Here is a 21,642-nt window from a genome sequence, read left to right on the forward strand (position 1 = left end):
ACCTCTGAAAATGTCTACCTCTTTTCCCTGGGTATGGTGGATCTAGATGACTACCCATACATGTATGGATATCAATGACATGAATACCTTCCATTTTGCGTTTCTCACTGCATGCAGTACGATGTGTGTTACAGTTCAGCCTCAAATTTCAGATAGAAAAGGAAGTCCAGTCTCTGGTTCTTGGATAATTCTTGGCTTAATGCTCTTTTGTTTCCGCTCCTCGTGTCTTTCCTTTTTTTTTTTTTTCATTGCCTTTACTCTCAGGATGAATTCCAATAAAAGTGTAGTGGTTATGATTTTCCAACATAGAGTCATTTTAATTCTAAGCTGATAAGAAAATGTCCCCTATGTTGCATTTCCAATTACAATAGCAACAACAAGAAAACCAACATTATCCCAGCCCATCACAGTGGATTTTCAAGGCTCTACAGGAAAAGGGAAGAAATTATGATGTGGGACAGCAGTTATAGATGTGGGCTTGATCCACAAAAGAATTTAAGCACTTACCTACTTCCAACTCCTGCATGAGGCGCCTATTGCAAAAGAACAAAGGTCTCTTTTTTTGCCACTGGAACAGCTTAGATATCTAAAGTTCTGCTTCCATCCTGCAGGGCAGCGCAGTACCTTGCTTAAATTAGGCCAACTTAGTATCTACAAACTAAGTGGTCTGTCTCACCTGCACAGCTCTTCTCAAAGCCATCCTTGTCTCTGTGGGCAGAAGGATGAAGTTCTTCCCACCTTCCATCTAATACCTAAAAGTTTAGAGCATTCTCACTGAATCTGGAATATCTGACTTAATTTATCATGCTTCCCAAAGGAATGTGAGTATGTCTTCTATCTCTCAAGAGAGTAACTCCAAGTTAAAAGCTATTCTGGACTCGTCAAAAACCTCATAGTTTCAGAGATGCCAGCTGCGTGGTGTTTGCCCCCTGGCTTGATTAGGCTTCTAACATAGACGTGCTTTTCATATTTCCTTCCATGTATGGGACTAGGATCTTTTTCACAGCCTTAGGAAGCTTCCTCTAGGAAGCTGTTACTATAGTGGAAAGGCACCTAAAGGCACCTTGTGATGTCTCAGCTGTTTGCTAAATATAGTCTTAAACCAACACCATTCACTTCAACTTAAGTTTTTCCACTGAGATTACTGACAAGAACAGTAGACAGGAATTATGCTACTATCAGCAGGGGGGCTATAGGGAAACTCCCATAGCTATTCTATGGATGTACTTGCATAAAGCCTTCCACAATGACACATGAGAGCAGGCTCCTTAATCCCATGACAGAATCAATTTTATGCAGCTGTAAGCCAAAAATAGAGTATAAGATTCAGGAAGCCTGGAGAGGCAGCTGATGTATTGTGAGAACTGCTCGCTTTTCTAGAAAGAGGAATTCCAAAGCTCTGTCAAGAATGGACTCAGCAAGTCATGTGATTTCTCCTCAAAAGAAAGATGTTCCATGTGACATGAACAATTAATTTTCTGATAGTCTCCCAAGTTCCCAACCCCCTCTCCCTTTTTTTTTTTAAACTTTTTTGGCTGACTTAGCTAGCAGAAAAAGAGACAAGTTCAGAAATGGGGAGAGTTTGATTGATTGAATGACTTAAAATCAACTGGGAAAATTTACATGCAAGTGACCATTTAAAATAACAATCTCCAAAATGTGCAGGGTTGATATTCGCACAAACCCACACAAACTATCTTTTGCAAACCAGAAATCTTCTCTGGTTAACATAATAAAGACATTAATGTTTTATTTTTGCGCTTCCTATGTCTTCATTTACTTAACTATTCATTGTAAAGTCAGCCAAGGACACAAAATAAAGAAGTGTTCCTACACAGCCAAAAATCAGTAATACTGCATGCACTGCTAAGCCCTGGAACCACAAAATCGTAAAATGATTCAGGCTTGAAGGGACTTCATCATCTCACCCAAACTTCTGCTGAGAAACTCCAAGAAAGAGGTTCTTGAACCAGCATTATTAGTGTTAGCAAATTATAATCTGTTAGTTCTTACTCTTGCTTTAGTATTGATATTAAGTACTAGATTATTTTAATAGTTTAATGACTACAGAGAATGAAGAAGAGAACAGGGAGCTTTCAGAAATGACAAAGTAACTCAGAAAAATCTTCAAGGAGTCCTAAATTCTTACCTTGCTGAGCTCCATATATTTCTTTGCTTCTCCACTTGCACAGGCTGCTGATGGTTTTTTACTCAGCAAAGCTGCTTTACACCCTTTGATTTTAAGGGAATGATATGGAGGAACAAGTGATCCAGTTTGTGTCAGCTTGGACTGGAACAATTGATTGATGACGACATTTTCACTGGCTGGGGAAAAAAAGAAGAAATTAATGCATGAAGATAAAATACAGTTTAGAAAATTATATATGTTCTATTTGGAAGTAAAAAGACATGCAGTAGGGGATAGAATTAAATAAATAATCTTAAAACAAGTGAACAAAACAATAAACTATTATATCATGTTAGTCATCAAAGAGTATTCAATATCTAAGGATGTCAGCCATCAGTAACACTATTTTGAAACATATTCATGTCCTGTGCTGAACAAAATGGGGCAGGAAAGAAAACCTTTCAGACTGTGATCTGTCTAAATTTAATTACTTATGTGATAATCACCTCTGAATTTTGTTTCATTACAGATTTCCAATTTTACATCTATTAAAGCAATATAAGAGATGCATTCTGCACATTTACCTAACATGTAGTATTTAGAAATGATCAAGGCACTTGGCAGAAATAAATTATAGACACTGACTGCAGCAAGGAAAAAGAATTATGTAAAATATAATAGGGGAAGGGATGAAAAAAAAAAAAGGCAAGGTGAGGGACAGAACTGTAGCAAGCTGGGTTCACATTTCTCTACATCAAGACCACACTTACAAATATTTACAGAAAAAAGACAATCCCATATATGCTTGATGGGGTGGTGATAATTAGTACAAAACAAATACTCTTCCAAGAGGTGTTTTTTAAAACAAAAATCTGAATTTTAAGACAGATACTTCATACTAATTTCATGCAAGTTATGCTTTATGAGATTATGGTCACGGGCTTTTTGAGATGAACATGGTAATTACATGCTGTTTGTACTGCCACAGCACCAATAAGTGTTAAAAACCTGTTATGTGATACACCCTTAATCATCTTTAATTTTAATTACCTTTTTTTTTTGAGAACTAACAAACATATTATGATCACATGCATCATGTGAATAAAACAAACAAAAACCCATGATAAGCATCATAAATAAAGTCATCAAGATTAGCATAGCAGGTAGAAATCCTCAGTTTGCTTTTTATTAGCTGTCTAAAGATGTATTTGCTAGATGCTTAAGTGTAAGAGATGTGTTTCCCTTTTTCTGTGGAGATTACTATTCCTTACTTAACAGGTATAATAAAATTATGAGGAAGATAGTAAAGCAAATACTTGAAACAAGTTCAGCACAATCAGCAGACATAGTAAACCTCCATATTTTAAAAATATGGATAAATGTAATAAGTAGCATTCGGAAAGACATTAAAATTATGTCTTTCAAATTAAAACAGATAAAACCTATGTCAATGTTCTCTCCTGATTTATTTGTCAAATAGGTATGTTCCACATTCTTACACACATATGACAAATACTTTAATGCTGTTAGCATTTTAAAGCTTTGATTAAGGAAACTAAAATCAAGGAAAATTAAAGGAAACATGAACTTAAGGTATATGTCTACATAACTTATGAAACTGATCCTGAAAGAAATATATCACTGACAATCAATAGGTTTTAAGCCAAAGTCACCTAAAAAAAGAAGGAACATATAGCCCTTAAATGACTTGCATGATTGTAAATATTCTGCCTTCAGAATTTTTACATTAATTATAATTGTTATCATTATGACTTCTTAATTATATATACACTCACTCTCGGCATATCAAATATTTTATACTCAATCCTCCACTCTTATCTTTTAACAGTCGCATAGCTGATTACACAAAGCAGCAATGAAAGTGCAAAAGGAGTCTATGTAAGAGAATGGAAGAATGCTCTCTCTTGTAGAACGTACTGGAAGTTGCCATACCTTCTTATACTCTCTAGCAGATTATCATGCAAATTCCAAGTAGTGAGAACTAGAATGTCTCTACAACTATAATCAATAAGATTATATTCAAGATCAATTATTCAATTTTTTTTCTTCATCCTTAATGTACACTGTTTGCCTTTAAAATACATCAATCATTTTACTAGGGAGTTTAGGTAATTTCACAGTAAAGTTGCTAAAAAACAACACACTGCAACAGTGGGGCTGATTTGGAAGACAAATGTGATGTCCAAAAGACCTCTATTTCTATGGAAAGAAATATAAGTATATAATATATTAAGTGAAAGACTCTACAGTGGTTGGAGAAAAGACAAATAACATCTCAGGATACCCTGACATTTCCCTGAAGAACTGGCTTTGTTTTTCTTCATAGAAAGGGTAAATGATGGAGGTTTTTAATAATCTAATTATGAATCATTAATTAATAAAATGGGATTCATTATTATTAGGCATAATTATATAATATACACATGGAAATGTATTTAATTTTGTATGTCAATGGACATTTGTATCTATTCACTGAAAAACATAAGAACGCCCACAAGTTCCTGCTTTTAGAAAGGTACTCAAGCAGTGAATTGCATTCCACTGCAGTCTTTATCATTTTGGGAGCTTTATTTCCTTTTCCTATTTTCTGGTTTGTTTTTTTGTTTTTGTTTTTGTTTTGATTAATACTCAATTACTTTGTCATACACATTTATCACACTATACCTTGTTCTTTACATCACATCACATGACGAAGACACTTCATGAATTCTAAAAGCTTTCTAAATTAGAGCAAATTTCAAACAATGTGTACATACTTCAAAAAGATGAGGGTGAATTATTTTTTTTACTGGAAAGCATATATATAAAAATTTCTCTTAAAACTAAAATGAAAATTAAATCAAGTCATAATGTCTTGATTTCTAACAACAGCAACCACAAAACCATTTACTTACTTTTCATTACAAATATGAGATTTTGTGAAAGGGAATCTTTATTTTTTTCTATTGCACCAGCAATTTCGTAAGTAACCTAAAATAAAATAGTGTGACATCATTAGTAATGACCAATGCATCTTTCAAAAATCTTTCAGCAGTAGAAATGAAGCTATGTTTTTTTCCACTCAACAGTTAAAGGCTGGCACCATGTAGCGTCTTTTGTTACTTTCTTAGCCCCAACTATACTAACCAGAAGAACTGGTTGTGAAACATTCTGTGTCTCTGCAAGTATACAAAAATTTCATCAGACTGATTCTAAAACACTTACACAATGGAAGACTTTGAATCAGAAGTGTAGTGTAGAGCAGAAGACACTGACGTAAACATCACTTTCCCTGTAGGATGAGAGGGAGACCTCCTTGTCAATGGGAAACTCTCCACACTGACCATGGAGCAATCTGAGTCCCAGCTCACACTCAAGACAAGTTCCAGCCATTTATATTTCCACTGGAGGCAAGTTCAGTCTATAGGTTATGTACCAATCCCATTTACCCTTCCAATAACTATGCACATGAGGATTTTGGATCATCTTAGTTGCCTGATGCCATAATTTCAAGAACAGACAGTTATCTAACTGTAGATAAACTCCTACACATGTGGTGGGCACTCTGAGAAGTGAGCAAAACACAAGGCTCTAGCCAGAGCTCCTGAAGGTACATCCAAAATGAAGAAGTATGCCCAAGTGGCTGTTTTAACATTGAGCCCATCCCAGGAGCCACCATACAGAAAACCAGCACTAAGACCAAAAAGCAGTCACTGAGCCCAAAATGCCAGAGTTAAAACATTTCCATCACCATTATCACATTGCTCTCTTTTTGCATTTCCCAACTGAAGTTTATTTTTCTTAGAATATCAATATTTCACAGCATACAATGATTAAAATAAAACAGTGAAAAAGAATTTACATATCAATAAATTGTGAATATTTTTTGCATCTTGGTTAGCATGTCAATCTATATTAAAGACGGACCTAGGGCACAACTTTCAATATGAACTGTGCTATTTAAGTCCTGGTTTGAAAACTGGTCTACATACAACTGATGGGATTTATCTCACTTTATGTAGGAATGGGTACCTGCACTACAGGCAGTCAAAAATGACTTCTATTTATATGGAGGAAAAAGGTATTCTACACCATGATTCACTTGCCCTATTTTTCAACGGGATGAACCCCATCCTAGCAAGTGCTTGTTCCATTCACTACGCATGAGGGTAGTACAGACAGTTAGCCCTGATATACACATCTCCAGTTGCAGCAGAGGACTAAGCTGTCGCAGAGACTCTAAAGGCTACAGTCCCTTAATGGATCTGAACTCCGCCAAGAAACCACGATGATGCCCAATCCTTATGTGACTGGCCCATGGAATGGAAGGAAGGATTGGACTGGCTAGACTTTGAGGCCAGCATCAAGAGAGGGTTATGTGACTCAGCATGGGACTGAATTCAAATAGTTTCTTGATTGGGAAATGCCCTAGAACTCGTGAACAGGAAATATATATATAATTTATAATGGAATTTTAGTCACCTAACTTGGCATTGTAGAAAGATACCTACTTTCACCCAGAACCACAGCCTAGAACGCTTTCTTAGAACTACTCTTTCAAATAACTGAACTTCCTGCCATTTTTTACTCTGTTTTTTTTTTTTTTTTTTTTAATGTGGCTGACAATAGCAAGTGTGTTTACTAATAGTATAGAACTCTGCCAAAAACAGGGCAGAAACATCCAAGTTAGATGAGAGTTTCAAGGCAATCTAGCCACACAAATTTAGTGCTTCTTCAAAGCTAATTACCTGACTGAGGAGAAAGATTAGTCCAAGTGAGACATTTGTGCACACTTAGCCAGCCTACCTGGGGAATTTCCCTCTTTCTCCTCTGCACTTCTCTCCTCTGAGGTGTGAATTTACATTTCTTACCTCTCAAGGCAGTTTTGTTAGCTTGAGAGGACAGACTGCTCAGGGTTGAAAAAAACTGTTTCTCCCTTCATGTTGAGGTATGGCATAACAATAACTTAATCCCTAAGATTTTTCTGGATATTCTGTTAATCTAGACTTCTATGCTGCATGCACATTTAGCTTTAAAGAAGGAAGTGCTTTTCCCGTTCCTGCTCCAAACTCTAACGTTATCCCCATCCTGGAGCTTGGTCACTCCCACACCAAGCAAGGTTTCCATATTTACATCCCCTCAGGTTAAAGTAGTAGTTATACCACTGCTTCCTATTTCTAAGATGAAAGCTGTCACCTCTAGATGACTACATAGAGGGTAAGTACTACTTCCCAGCTCTCTGAATGAAAGGGGAATTTTGCAGAAAGCTCATTTCCACAAAATGAATGGGTGTTTGGCATCTTTCACTTTTTATGGGGATGGAGGACAAAGAACTAGTTAATTTTTACAGGCTTTAGATATAAACAGCTCTGGCTTGCATGGCAGCAGAACCCAAAGGGAATTTTTAAGTTAAAAAGGAAGAAAATTATAGATTGTAGTACCTCTAGGATTATGTAGACACCTAATGAGAACTTCTTAGAATACGGTTTCTTTGTATTTACCTTGGGACCATGTTTCTATCTAAAGTCTTTTTTAAGTTTTTTTATTGGATCTATATACTAAATCCCTTAGGTAGTTGGGGAAATTTTATCCTTGTATATTTAATAAAGCTGTAAATATATAATTAAGATTAGTAATACTAATCAGTGCATTAATTTTGTTTTCCATTGGGTCGTTTGACAATTATGTAATGCTATTTTACTCATGAAAGAGATTATATGACTTGGATGTGTATAATCTGTTATAGTTAGTAATTGTCAAATGATGTAATTAGTATGGCATCTGACATAGAAAAGGTATAACAATAGAATTACGTTCTTTTCCATGAGAGATGCAATGTTATATAATTTTCTAATTGCATATCCTAAGAACATACAACATAGTTAGCAAACTATTAGATTAATTTAAGTATACTATTAAATGCTTTTAGTGTACTTAAAGTAAATGTTCTACCATACTGGTCCATAAAAGATAATTAGCAGAACTTATCCAACAAATCCGTAATGCCAGGTCCTAATTGAGTGTCTTAGGCTTTAACTAAATTAGAAGAGAGTTGGTGGGAAGAGTAGGTAAGTGTAGCAGTCAGAGATACTATATTACAACTAAGTGCCCGATTGAAACAGGGAGAAGTTTCAGTACTGGTGCTGGTATAATACATCACCAACTTCTAGAACTATATTCATAAGACACCTCTCATATCACATAAAATACACAAAAGTTAGTAGGATTCCCTTTTACGAAGAAATTGCTAACTCTCTAACAGTTTTCCCACAGACTTGGTAAGTTAATTCAGTGCCTAAAGACATGAAAACTGACTCAATGAAATGGCACTCTAGGGTTCCATATTCATTGTCAGTGCCATAAAAGAGAAAAAGAAAGAAATCCTCTTCAAGCTGCCAATTTTGTTAATTTAATCCTGCCCTCATCAGAGATGCCAACTTGCATAGCACTTTGCCTAAAGCACATATCTTTCCTCCAGTTTTCTTCCATCGGGTTTCCAAACTAAACCTGCCCAAAACTCTGCACTGACTGGCACTCAAGCACAGTGGATGATTATTCTGAGGAGACAAAAACTAAACAAATGTTGTATGATTCAGACAGGAAACAAGCATTTGCTTAGATCATGGTTCTGGTATTATAAAACATACTCCTTATTCTCACTTCTATGTATTGCAGCTGTTTGCTCTATCTTGCTTTACATAATGAACTCTTTGGGGCAGACAGTATGTAAACCTACATATCTGTGTTACCCAAAGGAAACAAGATATTTAGATACGGTCTGAACTAGTTGAACTATCTTTATTAAAAAAGGAAATAACGTGCAGTTCCACACTGCATTTTATTTCATTAAACCAGATTAAAATAAGAAAGTGATTTGATTTGCTTTCCATCTTGATTTAAGCTCAGAAAGGAAGAGAGCTTAACCTAAGCACAGTGGTAGTGGGGCAGGCCAAATGTTCATTTAGTCCTGATATTTAGGGAAAAATATTGAGGAATACTTCCACTCTGTCTCCCACCAGCTCCCCTCTCAGCTTCAAGGGCTCTGCCCATTAGAGAGCTCCTGACCTGCAGCCTGTATCTCATCTTCGTGTTTAATATCTCTTGACTGATGTTTCCTCCTCGAGTCTCTGTTTCCAGAACTCATTAACTCTGTGGCATGGAGTTTCACTTGTTACTAGCAATGCAAAAAAACACTTAATTTTATTTGTTTTGAACCTTTTCTCTGGTCATTTAAGTTGACATAGCTGCTTTTAATATCATGAGAACTAGCAGATACAAACAACACCCAGAAAATGGGAGGCTCAAACACAAAATGTGGACAGAGCTGACTTTGGGAACTGCATGTTCCTCTTATCTTCTTACATACCCTTGCCTCTTTGATTCATTAATCATCCTTTTGCCACTCCATTGTACATCTTCTCTCAGAAATTTCTATTCTGAATTGGTAAGGGACTTTATCTAATTTTATTTGATTTCCCAATATACTTTATCAACAGGGCCACATTTACAAGTAATTTTCACCAATTCCTTCAAATACTCTATTTTGTAAATAGTTTTCATATCTTGTGACAGGCCAAAACCACTCATGGTTAATGGATGATCCAGTAGGAACTCTAAAACAAGCTAGGAAAATGCTACCTGGAATGTTAAGGTTGATTTGGCTCCATTCACAGTTAAAAGGGAAAATTTTACTATTTTAATAACAAAATGTAAACAGTTTTGCATGTGTTGTTAAATTTAATCAATAAGGAAACAGTTCATTTAGTTAAAAGAGAATTTTTTGAGAACACTTCCAAGGACAATTTCAATGCACAGAGTGTCACTTGTCATTGTTAATTTTCTGCCAGTACTTAAATGTGAGTGTTATCATTTAAAAACTTGAATGTGCCAATTTTTTTTTTTTTTTAGGATCACTGGGCTTCTCACCCTCCAAAAACAAGTCTTGTTAAGCAATGAGTGAAGTAAATAATTTTTTACAGTCTATAAAGTCTTATTCTAACACTGTAACAGAAATAGTACCATATTGAAACCAGCAGATGTTTAGAAACAAAATGGGAGGGTGGGGAGAAGTCTCCTATTATTTTCTCCTGTAAGTGAATGTCCAAAATCAAGTCTACTTAAAGAAAGAAAGAGAGAGAGAAAGAGAGAAAAAGCACAACTATCTTGTCTGTGTGAAAAAGAGAATCTTTGTCAAGTAGCCTTTATAGGCTTTGGTATAGCTTAGACTAGACTGATTTGATTGTTATGTCTGGGGATTCAGCCTGGGGAAAAATAGAGAAAATGAAAGCATCCTTATTGATTAATCCTTCTCCTTTTGTCTTTTGATTTAGAGGTTCAGTTTCAGACTCTGCTCGGGATATATAAGGCATTTCAGAAAAGACTACCTTGGTGAAGGTGAGCTGACAGCTGAGAGGTATTTTGAAATGCCCATAGCTGAGAAATGGAACAGACATTGATCTGCACTTAAAGGACATTATGTGCACTGGTTTATAGAGCAAAGAAGTTAGTCTTTTGGTCTGATCGGTTTATCACAGTACTGTACATCAAAACAGCGGCAAGGCAAACAGCAGCCTTATCAGGGGGCTTATCACATTTGTAAATTCAGGTATGAATTCAAACTGCACAAAGCTTAAATTATGATGACATATTATTCAGATTACACGAACAATGGGCAAGTAGCTTGTTACCTTGAACACCGGCATGTTCAACACCACTACTAGGTAAAGCTGTGTCTCTTGGCATTGTGCTAAGACAATATATTTCTGATGTACTTATTGATACGTTAATTATTCCATAAAATTAAAAAAAAACCCCAAACAAGCAAACAAAAAACCCCCAAACTTTGAATCCTCAAGAAAGTTTGGTGATGGAATGTTATTCTTCAAAAATCATGACTGTCAGGAAGGCTGACAGTTCAGAGATTTAATTCATGTGAAGCCCTTCGTTACATGGAAGCCCACAATGTAAATATTAATGTTATCAATAAAAGTACCTAGAAATCCAGTATTACACTTTCTTAGTACAGTTTCAGATGATGGTCAGATGCATTGATCGACTGCACCCATAAAACGCTTTGCTTCCTCAAGGCAAGCTTGCAGCGTAGAACAGTGCTGCCAGGCAGACAGTCTCCATGCGAAGCTGCTGAGAATACCCGCGTTCATGTTACCCATCAGAAACAAAGCAATGCCCCAGATGAGCAGAATTTTTCCAGAAGAGATCAGACTGCCAGTGTTCAGGGAATTGTGTTAAACAACCTTCAGATAAAGCCTTCCACTAGGATTTTTTTTTTTTTTAGTCATACAAAACCTAAATCATTCTTTTCTACCTTCTGCCTGAACAGAACAGATAAGCTTTTTGTCTTATAGCACTGATACCAAGACATTAAATAGCTCTTAGAAGAGACTCATAATGTGTCAAGGCATCGTAGGATTCTGTTCTGCTGCAAAATTAAAACTGGGAGATAAAGTAAAATACTTGATACGATCAAGTACTAATGCTCACAGCGGCTTTTGCTAAGCATGTGTTCATATAGTTTAACTGTACCATATTGCTCATGCAGAAAAAGACAGATTTAGTGTTGTGCAGGTATAATAGTAAAATTCAAGAGAAATGAAGAAAAGGTTGGGTTTTTTCTTCCACAGGATCATTCTGTCACATTTATGTAATACAGTGTTCTCTCTCAACTTCCACCAAAAATATGTCACTCCTGCGTTGATTTCTTCTATGTGCAGACGCTTACTTGTGCATATTGCTTTCCTTTTTTTATTCCACTTTCTTCGTTCCAAAACAGTAAAGAAAGTAAGACAAAATCAAAGGTCTCTCAGAATTATATCATACATATAGATTTTCTTAAAGCAATGTTTTCATTTCAGAAATTCAAGTATAGATTCCAAGTTCTTCAGGATTTTCTCCCTTACACATTACTCTGACTCTCTTCTCCCATATGCCTTCTTAGGCTCACTTTGACCTCATGCTTTCTTTTTTCACTTTTGACCCCTTATCTCTTCTTTCTCTCAGTGCTGCCTTTTCTGGAATGGTCTAAGGCTAATTAGGATTGGAACAACAATAAGGTATGTGTAGTCCTAGGAAAAGCTACTGAGCATAAAACATAAGGGAGCGGACAATACCTGACAATGCATGACTACTATCAATCAAAATTACTTGATACTGGAAGAAATGATAATTTTTCTGTGACTATGCTGACACAAATATTTAAGATATGAACAAGTTAGAGGTCTTTAAAACTGCATGGACACATCTGTATCACCTGTAATTCTCTCATAACATAAAGCTAGAGAAATCAGTTTTGTTCACAAAAGGCTGCCTGTCAGTCTCAATTAAATACATAGAAGAGGTCTCTTGGTTAAGGTAGTATTTTTAATAGCTGCATTTTCCAGTATAACTGCATTTTGAGTTGCTACAATAGCTACTGTAAATATCTGAATAAAGATGTGAACCCAATTCTTTCTGGACTTTGAGCTACATACATAAACTACTGATGAAAGGAGCCCAAGTTACAAGGGTCCATACGAGATTCACACCAGGTCCAACATAGAATATTGTTTTGCTTTATTTTTGCTCTAGATGACTCAGAGTAGCAGCTGTTTCACATTGGCTGTGAACTAAATTGCAGTTACAACTTTTGTTACCTAGAGAAATCAGGGTGTCTGCCTTCTGTTTAACACAGAGCCTGCATTCAGTGTGACTTCCTCCACGAACACCAGCCTAGACACATCACCCGAATATAAATGATTAAGACTAGAAGTGAAAAATTTCATGTTCAATTACCTGTCACATTTTACTGGTAATTCTTTTTCTACCCTCTGGGTCTGATTCATCTTTCAGTTATAATAATGTAAATAATGAGAAGCTTTACCAAGCTACAGGAGTCACAATCAGTGAAAAATTGTGGTAAGTGAGAATAAAATCAAGCCCCCTTGTTTTAATTTTGGGGATCTCTGAAGGTAATGATGCAGAGAAAGATTGCTTCATACTTCACTTACTTTAGACTCATTTAATTGATATCAGACTATAAAAGTTGCTCTCAAAACCTGCCGAACTATACTGTTACTTTATATATGAAATTCTTATTTTTGAGTGCCAATAAAACTTGATATATTTAAAAGCTTGATCCTTTAACAATTTTCATAAAGCATAAACCACAAATGACTTCTGTAAAAAGCTACTAAATGTATTAATAGCACAATCTAAAGAACAGCATCAGCAGTTTTGAAATCCTAATTTTTCATATTCAATTTATCAGCTTATGAAGACATACTAGTCTCAGAATAAACTCAGTTTGTGTCATTATTTAGTATAGTAATGCTATCATCAGATTTTATGTAAATATGTATCATAAATCACTGCAAATTTCAATCTATGATAGCTAGATAACAGTTCCATGAGATATCAAAAATGCAAGTGCCTTTAAGGGTTTTGCTGAATCACTATTAAATTAAAGAGAGTTAAGCACTTGCACGGGAACTTTTCTGTTTTGGCAGGGCCGAGCATTTTACTGTCGTAAGGATGCAAAGAACAACCTGACTGTCTGGAATAGTTCCTTGGCCAATGTAAATCAAAGGATCTCCATTGACTTCAAAAGAATGTGTGAATTTACATTACTTGGAGAACTGTCTATTTGTTAATACTTTTAGATTAAATGTCATTACTATTATTAGGAAAAGGTCAAACCAAGTGTCTATGTTATAAAACAAAAAAATCTAAACAACCATGCAAGGCTAAAACACACGTTAATGAAAAGTGTACTCCTTACCACTCACAGTTTAACTTTAAGAACTGGGCACCTGAAACTTTTATCTTAACAAATTTTCCTACTGAGTGCTTCTTCAGAGAATAAGAAAAACATATTTTTCATTTTGAAGAAATGTGCTTATTATCCTGGTTGTGATTTTAATGCAGCTGCCTTGCTGCTTCTTCCATGTCATTTTTTTGTTGTGTGGAACCTTTTGGAGCTATTGTCATAAATTTGTATAATCACAACAGAACTCCATAAAAAAAATATTTACGTAACAAGTACAGAACAGATTTATAAACCGATTTAGACATCTGCAGTCTACGGTAAGCTCTTAACTCTATCACTTTAAGTGCTAATAAGTTCCACAAAATCTTCGTTGTGCTGATATCTAACCACTGCATGCTCGCATTCCTACTGAAAAGTCCCAATAGTGAAGGTATTCAAACCACTTAACTTTGGCAAATAATTTGAGTCTAAGTAGAAGGTCTTAGGATGAAAGAAGAGCCTCCAGGGAGTTATTCAGAGTATTTAGGTTAGGAATTTAAGCACTGCCCAAATAGTCTTAATCCTTTCCATAATGACCACATTTCTATCATTGGGCAGGAACAAATTTGCCTGCGTCAGAACACTACTCAACACTTCCATCGCCTTCATTTCCAAATGAGGAGCCACAAAACAGACCTTTCCCCATTTATATTGCAGCAAAGGACCCTAATCTGGTTAAAGAAGCCTAAGCGTGCACATTCCAACCTCTCATCTGCTCTGGACAGCTCAGGGGATATAATGTTACCTCGAGATATGACAGAGCCAGCAAGTCTTTTTTTGGTGACTTGGAGACAAGCCTTGAACATGCCTCATAAGAGTGCCCACTACCAATAGTTGACTGAGTGGGTGTTCCACAGCATAAATCTGCTGCACTGAAAATATTCACCATCTCAGAAAGTGTGTCATCCAGAACCTTTAACAGCATGGATTAGAGTTATTTTTCCAGTGTTCTTACCCTAGCAAGTACGTAGAACTCCTTTCTGAATCTAAAGTGGTTTTTTAGCAGCAGAGCAGATAACCCCCCTGCATTTGCTACTCAGAAAATCATGTGAGGGAAGGTTGCTCTAATTACCTCTCTCACTAAGCAGCAGCAAAGCTATTACATTTGGTTTAGAATTGCAATAGGCATTCTAATCAAAAGACTTTATCATAGCTGCCCAATTTCTTGCTCATTGAACTCATCTCTTCTGTCTGTTGCTTAGGTAAGGAGAGGAGCGTCCAGGTGTCAGTTGTCTGGTTATACTGAAGCACCTGCAGTTTCCACATGCCCTTCCACAGAGGATTCTGAGGTGATTAGGTACGTATCAGGCGCTGCCAGTAAATGCTGAAAAAGCCAGGTTCTGCCTGACAGCAGGCTTTACCGAGATCTCAGGTTTAAAGTGACCTACTAGCTAAGTCATCAACTAATAGCACTTACAGTTATATTTATAAACAATGCAGTGCATATGATCACGATGCAGTGGTTCCCAGGCACAGCAGCTAAACAGTTTCTAAATGTGCTATGCACAAAGCTTTTGTGAGACTTCATCAGTGGACGGATAGCTCATGGGATCATCTGCATAAGACTTAGAAAGTGCGAAAGGACGCAGAACAATTTGTTCAGATGTAAGGACTGGTTCCTGCAGCCTTCTGCCTATGTTCTCACCTGATTTCAGTGGAAATTTTGGAAAAGCGATAACTAAGAGCCCCCATTGTATTGTACCCATACAATCTATATTCATTAGCTCATTTCAAATACCATGCTTTGAACAGAGAGAAGTGGCAGCATGTCAGATTAATCACAGAGAGGCCAATCTGTCAGATTATCTAAAAAAATTATTATCGCTTTAAACACATACCTATTTTGCTTGCTTTGGGCTGCGGGTGGTTGTGGAGACAATGTGAAAATGAGAGAGTATTGGAAAGAAAAGGGTAGGAGATCTATTTAACAGAATTCATTATGCTTTTCCGGTGAACACTGCAGGAGGAAAAATGCAAAACATTCATCCTGTTTTATAGCCATATTCAGAGACACTTAGTAAGTTCTTGGATTTTGAAGAAAAATGGAAAAAAATATATTTTGATTGTGTCAACTAACAAAAAACTGTAGTGGTTTTTTTACCAGATGCATGCTGGTATCCAAGGTATCTACATATATGGCACAGGATCTACAGGGAACCTATTATGTTCTGGAACATCTGAAAGCAAAGTGACAGCCAACTAAAATGGCATTAAACATTTGTGCTGAGGTATCTGAATCACCCCCTTTTTCATAAAGTGCTTACAATGAAGATATAATTTAGGAGCTAGAATTAGATAGCCAAAATCTGTGCAATGTGATACAAACTACAGATTTTATACACTAGATATTGCATTGGATTCTAAGCTGTCCTCCGAAAATTCATCACTAGAAAGTAAATAGTTTGTTATAGCCAGGAGTTAGAGAATCCATGCAGAATTTTGTTTTGTTCACTCTTTTTCATTAATTGTGTGTAACGAATCATTCAAACAACTTACCCTCCCAGCATAATGCATAACACTGAAGGTGGAGCCCTGATCCTTTGGGGCAAGGTTACCATTTCCATCTTTTGTGGAGGAATATACTGTATTTGTGTCTGATGTATCCAGGTAAGACTGAATGCGTTTAGAAAGACTCTGTTCCACTGACCAAATAGATTGGCTTTCTTCATCCAGCATTGACAAAAAGCCTGATGGTTTCTGAAATGAAAAATAGATTTTTCTGGGTTTATACAGAAGCAGTAGAATTTCAGTTGTTCCTTGTAGAGTAACACAGCTTGTAATTTAGTAAGCAGAAACATATATCACTTCAAAGAAAAGGAAAAAATGTTTAAAATATTCTGGTAAGTCTCCAAGGCTATGCACCTCAGATAATTCTACAAGAAATGTAGGGAATAATATTTCAGTTGCCAAAACTAGTAATTATTGATGATCTTTTAGGAAACCGTTTAAGCTACTTCCTTCTTAGAAGTTATACGTTAAGGGCAATAAGAAAATTTTCTATAGGTATGTTAGTGATAAAAGGAAGACTAGGGAAAAAGTGGGCCCTCTCTGGAAGGAAATGGGAGACTTGGTGACCCAGGATATGGAGAAGGCTGATGACTTCTTTGCCTCAGTCATCACTGGCAAGTGCTTGAGCCACACTGCCCAGGTCACAGAAGGCAAAGGCAGGGACTGGGAGAATGAAGAACTAACCACTGTAGGAGAAGATCAGGTTCAAGAATATCTAAGGAACCTGAAGGTGCACAAGTCCATGGGACCTGATGAGATGCATCCATGGATCCTGAGGGAACTGGTGGATGAAGTTGCTAAGCAACTCTGCATCATATTTGAGAAGTCGTGTCAGTCCGGTCAAATTCCTGCTGACTGGGAAAGGGTAAACATTATCCCCATTTTTAAAAAGGGAAAAAAAATAAGACCTGGGGAACTACAGGCCGGTCAGTCTCACCTCCATGCCTGGCAAGATCATGGAGCAGATCCTCCTGGAGACTATGCTCAGGCACGTAGAAAATAAGGAGGTGAATGGTGACAGCCAACATGGCTTCACTAAGGGCAAATTGTGCCCAACAAATTTGGTGGCCTTCTATGATGAAGTAACAGTGTTGGTGGATAAGGGAAGAGCAACTGATGTCATCTATCTGGACTTGTGCAAGGCATTTGACACTGCTTAAATTGGAGAGACATGGATTCAATGGATGGACCACTTGGTGGATAAGGAATTGGCTGGATGGTCGCACTCAAAGAGTTGTGGTCAATGGCTCGATGCCCAAGTGCAGACCAGCGACCAGTGGTGCTTCTCAGGGGTCAGTATTGGGGCTGGCACTGTTCAACATCTTCGTCAGTGACATGGACAGTGGGATCAAGTGCACCCTCCGCAAGTTTGCTGACAACAAGCTGTGTGGTGCGGTCAACATGCTGGAGGGAAGGGATGCCATCCAGAGGGACCTTGACAGGCTGGAGAGGTGGGTCCATGTGAACCGCATGAAGTTCAACAAGGCCAAGTGCAAGGTCCTGCACATGGGTTGGGGCACTCCCAAGCACAACTACAGGCTGGGTGGAGAATGGATTGAAAGCAGCCCTGAGGAGAAGGACTTGGGGGTGTTGGTGGATGAGAAGCTCAACACGAGTCAGCAATGTGCACTTGCAGCCCAGAAAGCCAACTGTATCCTGGGCTGCATCAAAAGAAGCGTGACCAGCAGGTCAAGGGAGGTGATCCTGCCCCTCTACTCCACTCTTGTGAGACCCCACCTGGAGTACTGCATCCAGCTCTGGGGGCCCCAGTACAGGAGAGACATGGAGTTGTTGGAGCGAGTCCAGAGGAGGGCCACGAAGCTGATGAGAGGGCTGGAGCACCTCCCATATGAGGACAGGCTGAGAGAGTTGGGGTTGCTCAGCCTGGAGGAGACAAGGCTCCAGGGAAATGTAATTGTGGCCTTCCAGTACCTGAAGGGGCCTACAGGAAAGATGGTGAGGGACTGTTTATCAGGGAGTGTAGTGACAGGACAAGGGGTAATGGATTTAAGCTGAAGGAAGATAGATTTAGATTAGATATTAGGAAGTAATTCTTTACTGTGAGGATGGTGGGACACTGGCACAGGTTGCCCAGAGAAGCTGTGGATGCCCCCTCCCTGGAAATGTTCGAGGCCAGGTTGGATGGGGCTTTGGGCAACCTGGTCTAGTGGAGGGTGTCCCTGCCCATGGCAGGGGGGTTGGAACTAGATGATCTTTGAGGTCCCCTCCAACCCAAACCATTCTGTGATTCTATGATTCTACTCCAGAAACTAGCTCCAGGTACAAAAGAAAGAGTCAGGCTTACAACAGAGACTTGTCAGTCCTACAGCTGCATTAAGGACATGGCATGATAAACAGATGTTACACATGAATCAGTATGGGCAAGGAGTTTCTGTAACATCTTCTTCAACCCTGGACTGTTACAAATCTCTGTTAGCCCCTGAGCTATGAGGGTAGTTATGACAGCTCTCTCTATGGTCTCTTTGGACTCATAACCTTCTTTACAGATTCATAAATCAGAAAATGCATGCAGAAGTTTGCATTAGTCTAACATGCAGAGGCTGTGTATAAATATACATGTTATAAAATGCATCTGAAAACTACCTGAAAGAAAAAATCCAAGGCTGCAGTATGGTTACCAGGAGAATACACCGTTTCCATGGCAACTCCCTCTTGTACACATTCTGCTTGCTCTTGTAGGAAAAGCACTTCATTGATGTACTGGTGTATCTTCTCATTGGTCATGTTGACACACAGCTATTGTAAAACGAAGAAAAAATGAGTATTAGAACTTTACTGGATAATTCATCGGCATAGGTTTTACTGCACATTTAATATTGAATTTGATGAAATGTCAATCCACAACATGTTATCTCCCAGAAGACCATAGATTAGCAAGACCCTCAGGAAATTTACATTTTAACAGGTATTAGTATTAAATTGGGAATAAACATTTTTCTGCCTGAACAGTTCATTGCGAATTCCACATAAGAATCATCAAATACCAGCATTGTCAAATATAGTGCAAAATTACACTAATTCCACAGATTGAAGTGTGGTAACTCTATGCTTAAATCGGTACAGTTAATATTTTTCTGCAGGTTATATTCAAGAAGACTATACAGATGCAATGTGCTTTTAGAAAAAATAACTACACATGTGGTTAGGATCCTGACTCTGTAGTTATTTCAACATTAACGAAAAGACTCAAACTCTGCGTCCATATGTAACGTCGTTGAGGTCTAAAGCAGTCTCTGAAGAACTCATTGTCTTTTGCCCAAATATATGTTATAAAACACCTAGGGACATTTTACTAGATGCTTCTCTCCATTTTATTGGTATTCTATGGGAACGTTGGCAAGAAAACAGTGTTCAATAGAAAAGTTCAAAGTTTGGAGAGATAAATAATATAAAAGCCTCTCAAATATTTTCTTTGATTGCCGTGAAAGAGGTGCAGTGCTACTTTTGCAAAATAGTTTAAAAGGAATCTGATTTTCAATTAAAAACAAGTGGGAGTTTTATCAGCTTATTTTGGGACTTTTCGTATTTTAGTCAAAGCTCACAATCTGAAAAAAAAAGTAAATATTTAATAACTTTGTGGAATAAAGGTTTTCACTGTTTTATTTATATTAAAGTGGAAATTTTAGTGGAAAATTCTAAAATCTCCTCCAATGCTATACTACCTATCACTAAGAAATTAAGAAAACAGAAACTCCTGTAAGGGTGGAAGAACCCTTTATATGAGGCACGATGCATGGAATGCTCTCATGGAGTCGCTTTTCAGGCTAAACTTGTCATATATTTGTTTTGGCCATAAACTATATCTTCCATGAATAAAGTATGTAAAAGCAATTCCACCAGCAAGTCATATTAAAAAATATGAAATATTTAGATCAATCCTAAAACTATATGGCTTAACATCCAGATGAGGGAAAAAAACCCAATAATGTGTAACAGTTGCCTGAATTTTCCATTAACACCTCATGCTAGTATAGTCAACTTGCACTTGCTATACAATGAAATAGTCTAGTGTGAATAACAGTAAGAAGAAATAAAATAAAACCCCATTTTATAACCAAATGTCTGTTATTAACTGTCTTTACAAATGCATGATAGTGCAGACAAAAGGCAGCCTCAAATAAAACCATTATTTTTAAAAAATGGGATTTCTAAAGATTCAGATTGTTATCTCACTTTATTAATGATGAAAGTATACAATTGACTTACACTATCTACTTATTTTATGGAAAAAGACAACTTTTTTAACTTTGTGGCAGGCAAAATACGCTTTACTAATCACTTTCTGAATTCTAATTACAAAATCTTTTCAGAAACTTCATAACATGATTTTAGAAGGCAAACCTAACATTACAAGCTTATACTTCACAGGATGTGTAAAGCCTTAAAATGATGCAGGCTGCGTATATCTTTATTTGCAAATGATTTATTTAGAGAACCATGTCATTTAACTTTACACAGGTATATTTTACTTTAAGAAAAGTTGACAAAATCACTATAATCTTAAGCTTACTTTTTATCATGTGCCAATCTCCTAAAATGCATAAAAACAATAAATGTACTTGAGGACCTGACTGTGCAGCAAAATTATTAAACTACACAATTCAAGCCGAAGGGAAAGACTCTTAGTCATATCTTAAAAAAGATCTGATAAATAGCATTGGGCTTAACTGCCAAAAGTAAAAGGCATAGTATTTTGTTAAAATATTCATAAATAATACGTTGGGCTGGTAAAGAAAAAAACACATTGATAAATTCTACTGATCAGTATATTATGGCATACACTGGTGTGCTTTTCAGTAATACAATACCGTCGCTCAGATTGGCAGATTTGCCATAATGACAGTAAGGTTCTGCCAACCAGACCAGAAAGCAAGCTCAAGCGCTTATGCAAACTGCAAGCTGCTCCTAAGCTGCTCTCTCTAGCAGTGATTGTGAGTAATGGCTCCGCAGAACGAGAACCAGGAGACCAGCCAGGGGCTGCTGAAAAGCAAGACATTCTGATCATATCTTTCTCCATTTCAACGTTTTGTACAACCTGCTGGGAAAAGGTAATAAAATGAATGGTTCGAATTAAAAGCCTTGACACAGGTTGACATAATAATTAAAACAGCTGAAACGTAGAAATTAGATGAAAATGAACTAAACTAGCTTTGCTAACCCAACATCATTTACTCGATGTCATATG

At 37.1% G+C, this 21,642-nt stretch overlaps 1 protein-coding gene across 3 annotated transcripts in view; it reads right to left on the reverse strand.

Annotated features, from left to right (window-relative positions):
* The window catches only part of MYO16 (myosin XVI), a 406,643-nt gene that overhangs the window by 91,929 nt on the left and 293,072 nt on the right, over positions 1 to 21,642 (reverse strand). For all 3 annotated transcript variants that reach the window (XM_075740353.1, XM_075740347.1, XM_075740336.1), the window contains 4 exons: positions 19,041 to 19,193; positions 16,425 to 16,625; positions 5,044 to 5,119; positions 2,150 to 2,325 (listed from right to left, as the gene is read on the reverse strand). In XM_075740353.1, the coding sequence (XP_075596468.1) occupies positions 2,150 to 2,325; positions 5,044 to 5,119; positions 16,425 to 16,625; positions 19,041 to 19,193 (606 nt within the window). The remainder of the gene's footprint in view (positions 1 to 2,149; positions 2,326 to 5,043; positions 5,120 to 16,424; positions 16,626 to 19,040; positions 19,194 to 21,642) is intronic.

Source organism: Balearica regulorum, chromosome 1 (genome assembly GCF_011004875.1).
Source record: "Balearica regulorum gibbericeps isolate bBalReg1 chromosome 1, bBalReg1.pri, whole genome shotgun sequence".
Classification (NCBI taxonomy): domain Eukaryota; kingdom Metazoa; phylum Chordata; class Aves; order Gruiformes; family Gruidae; genus Balearica; species Balearica regulorum.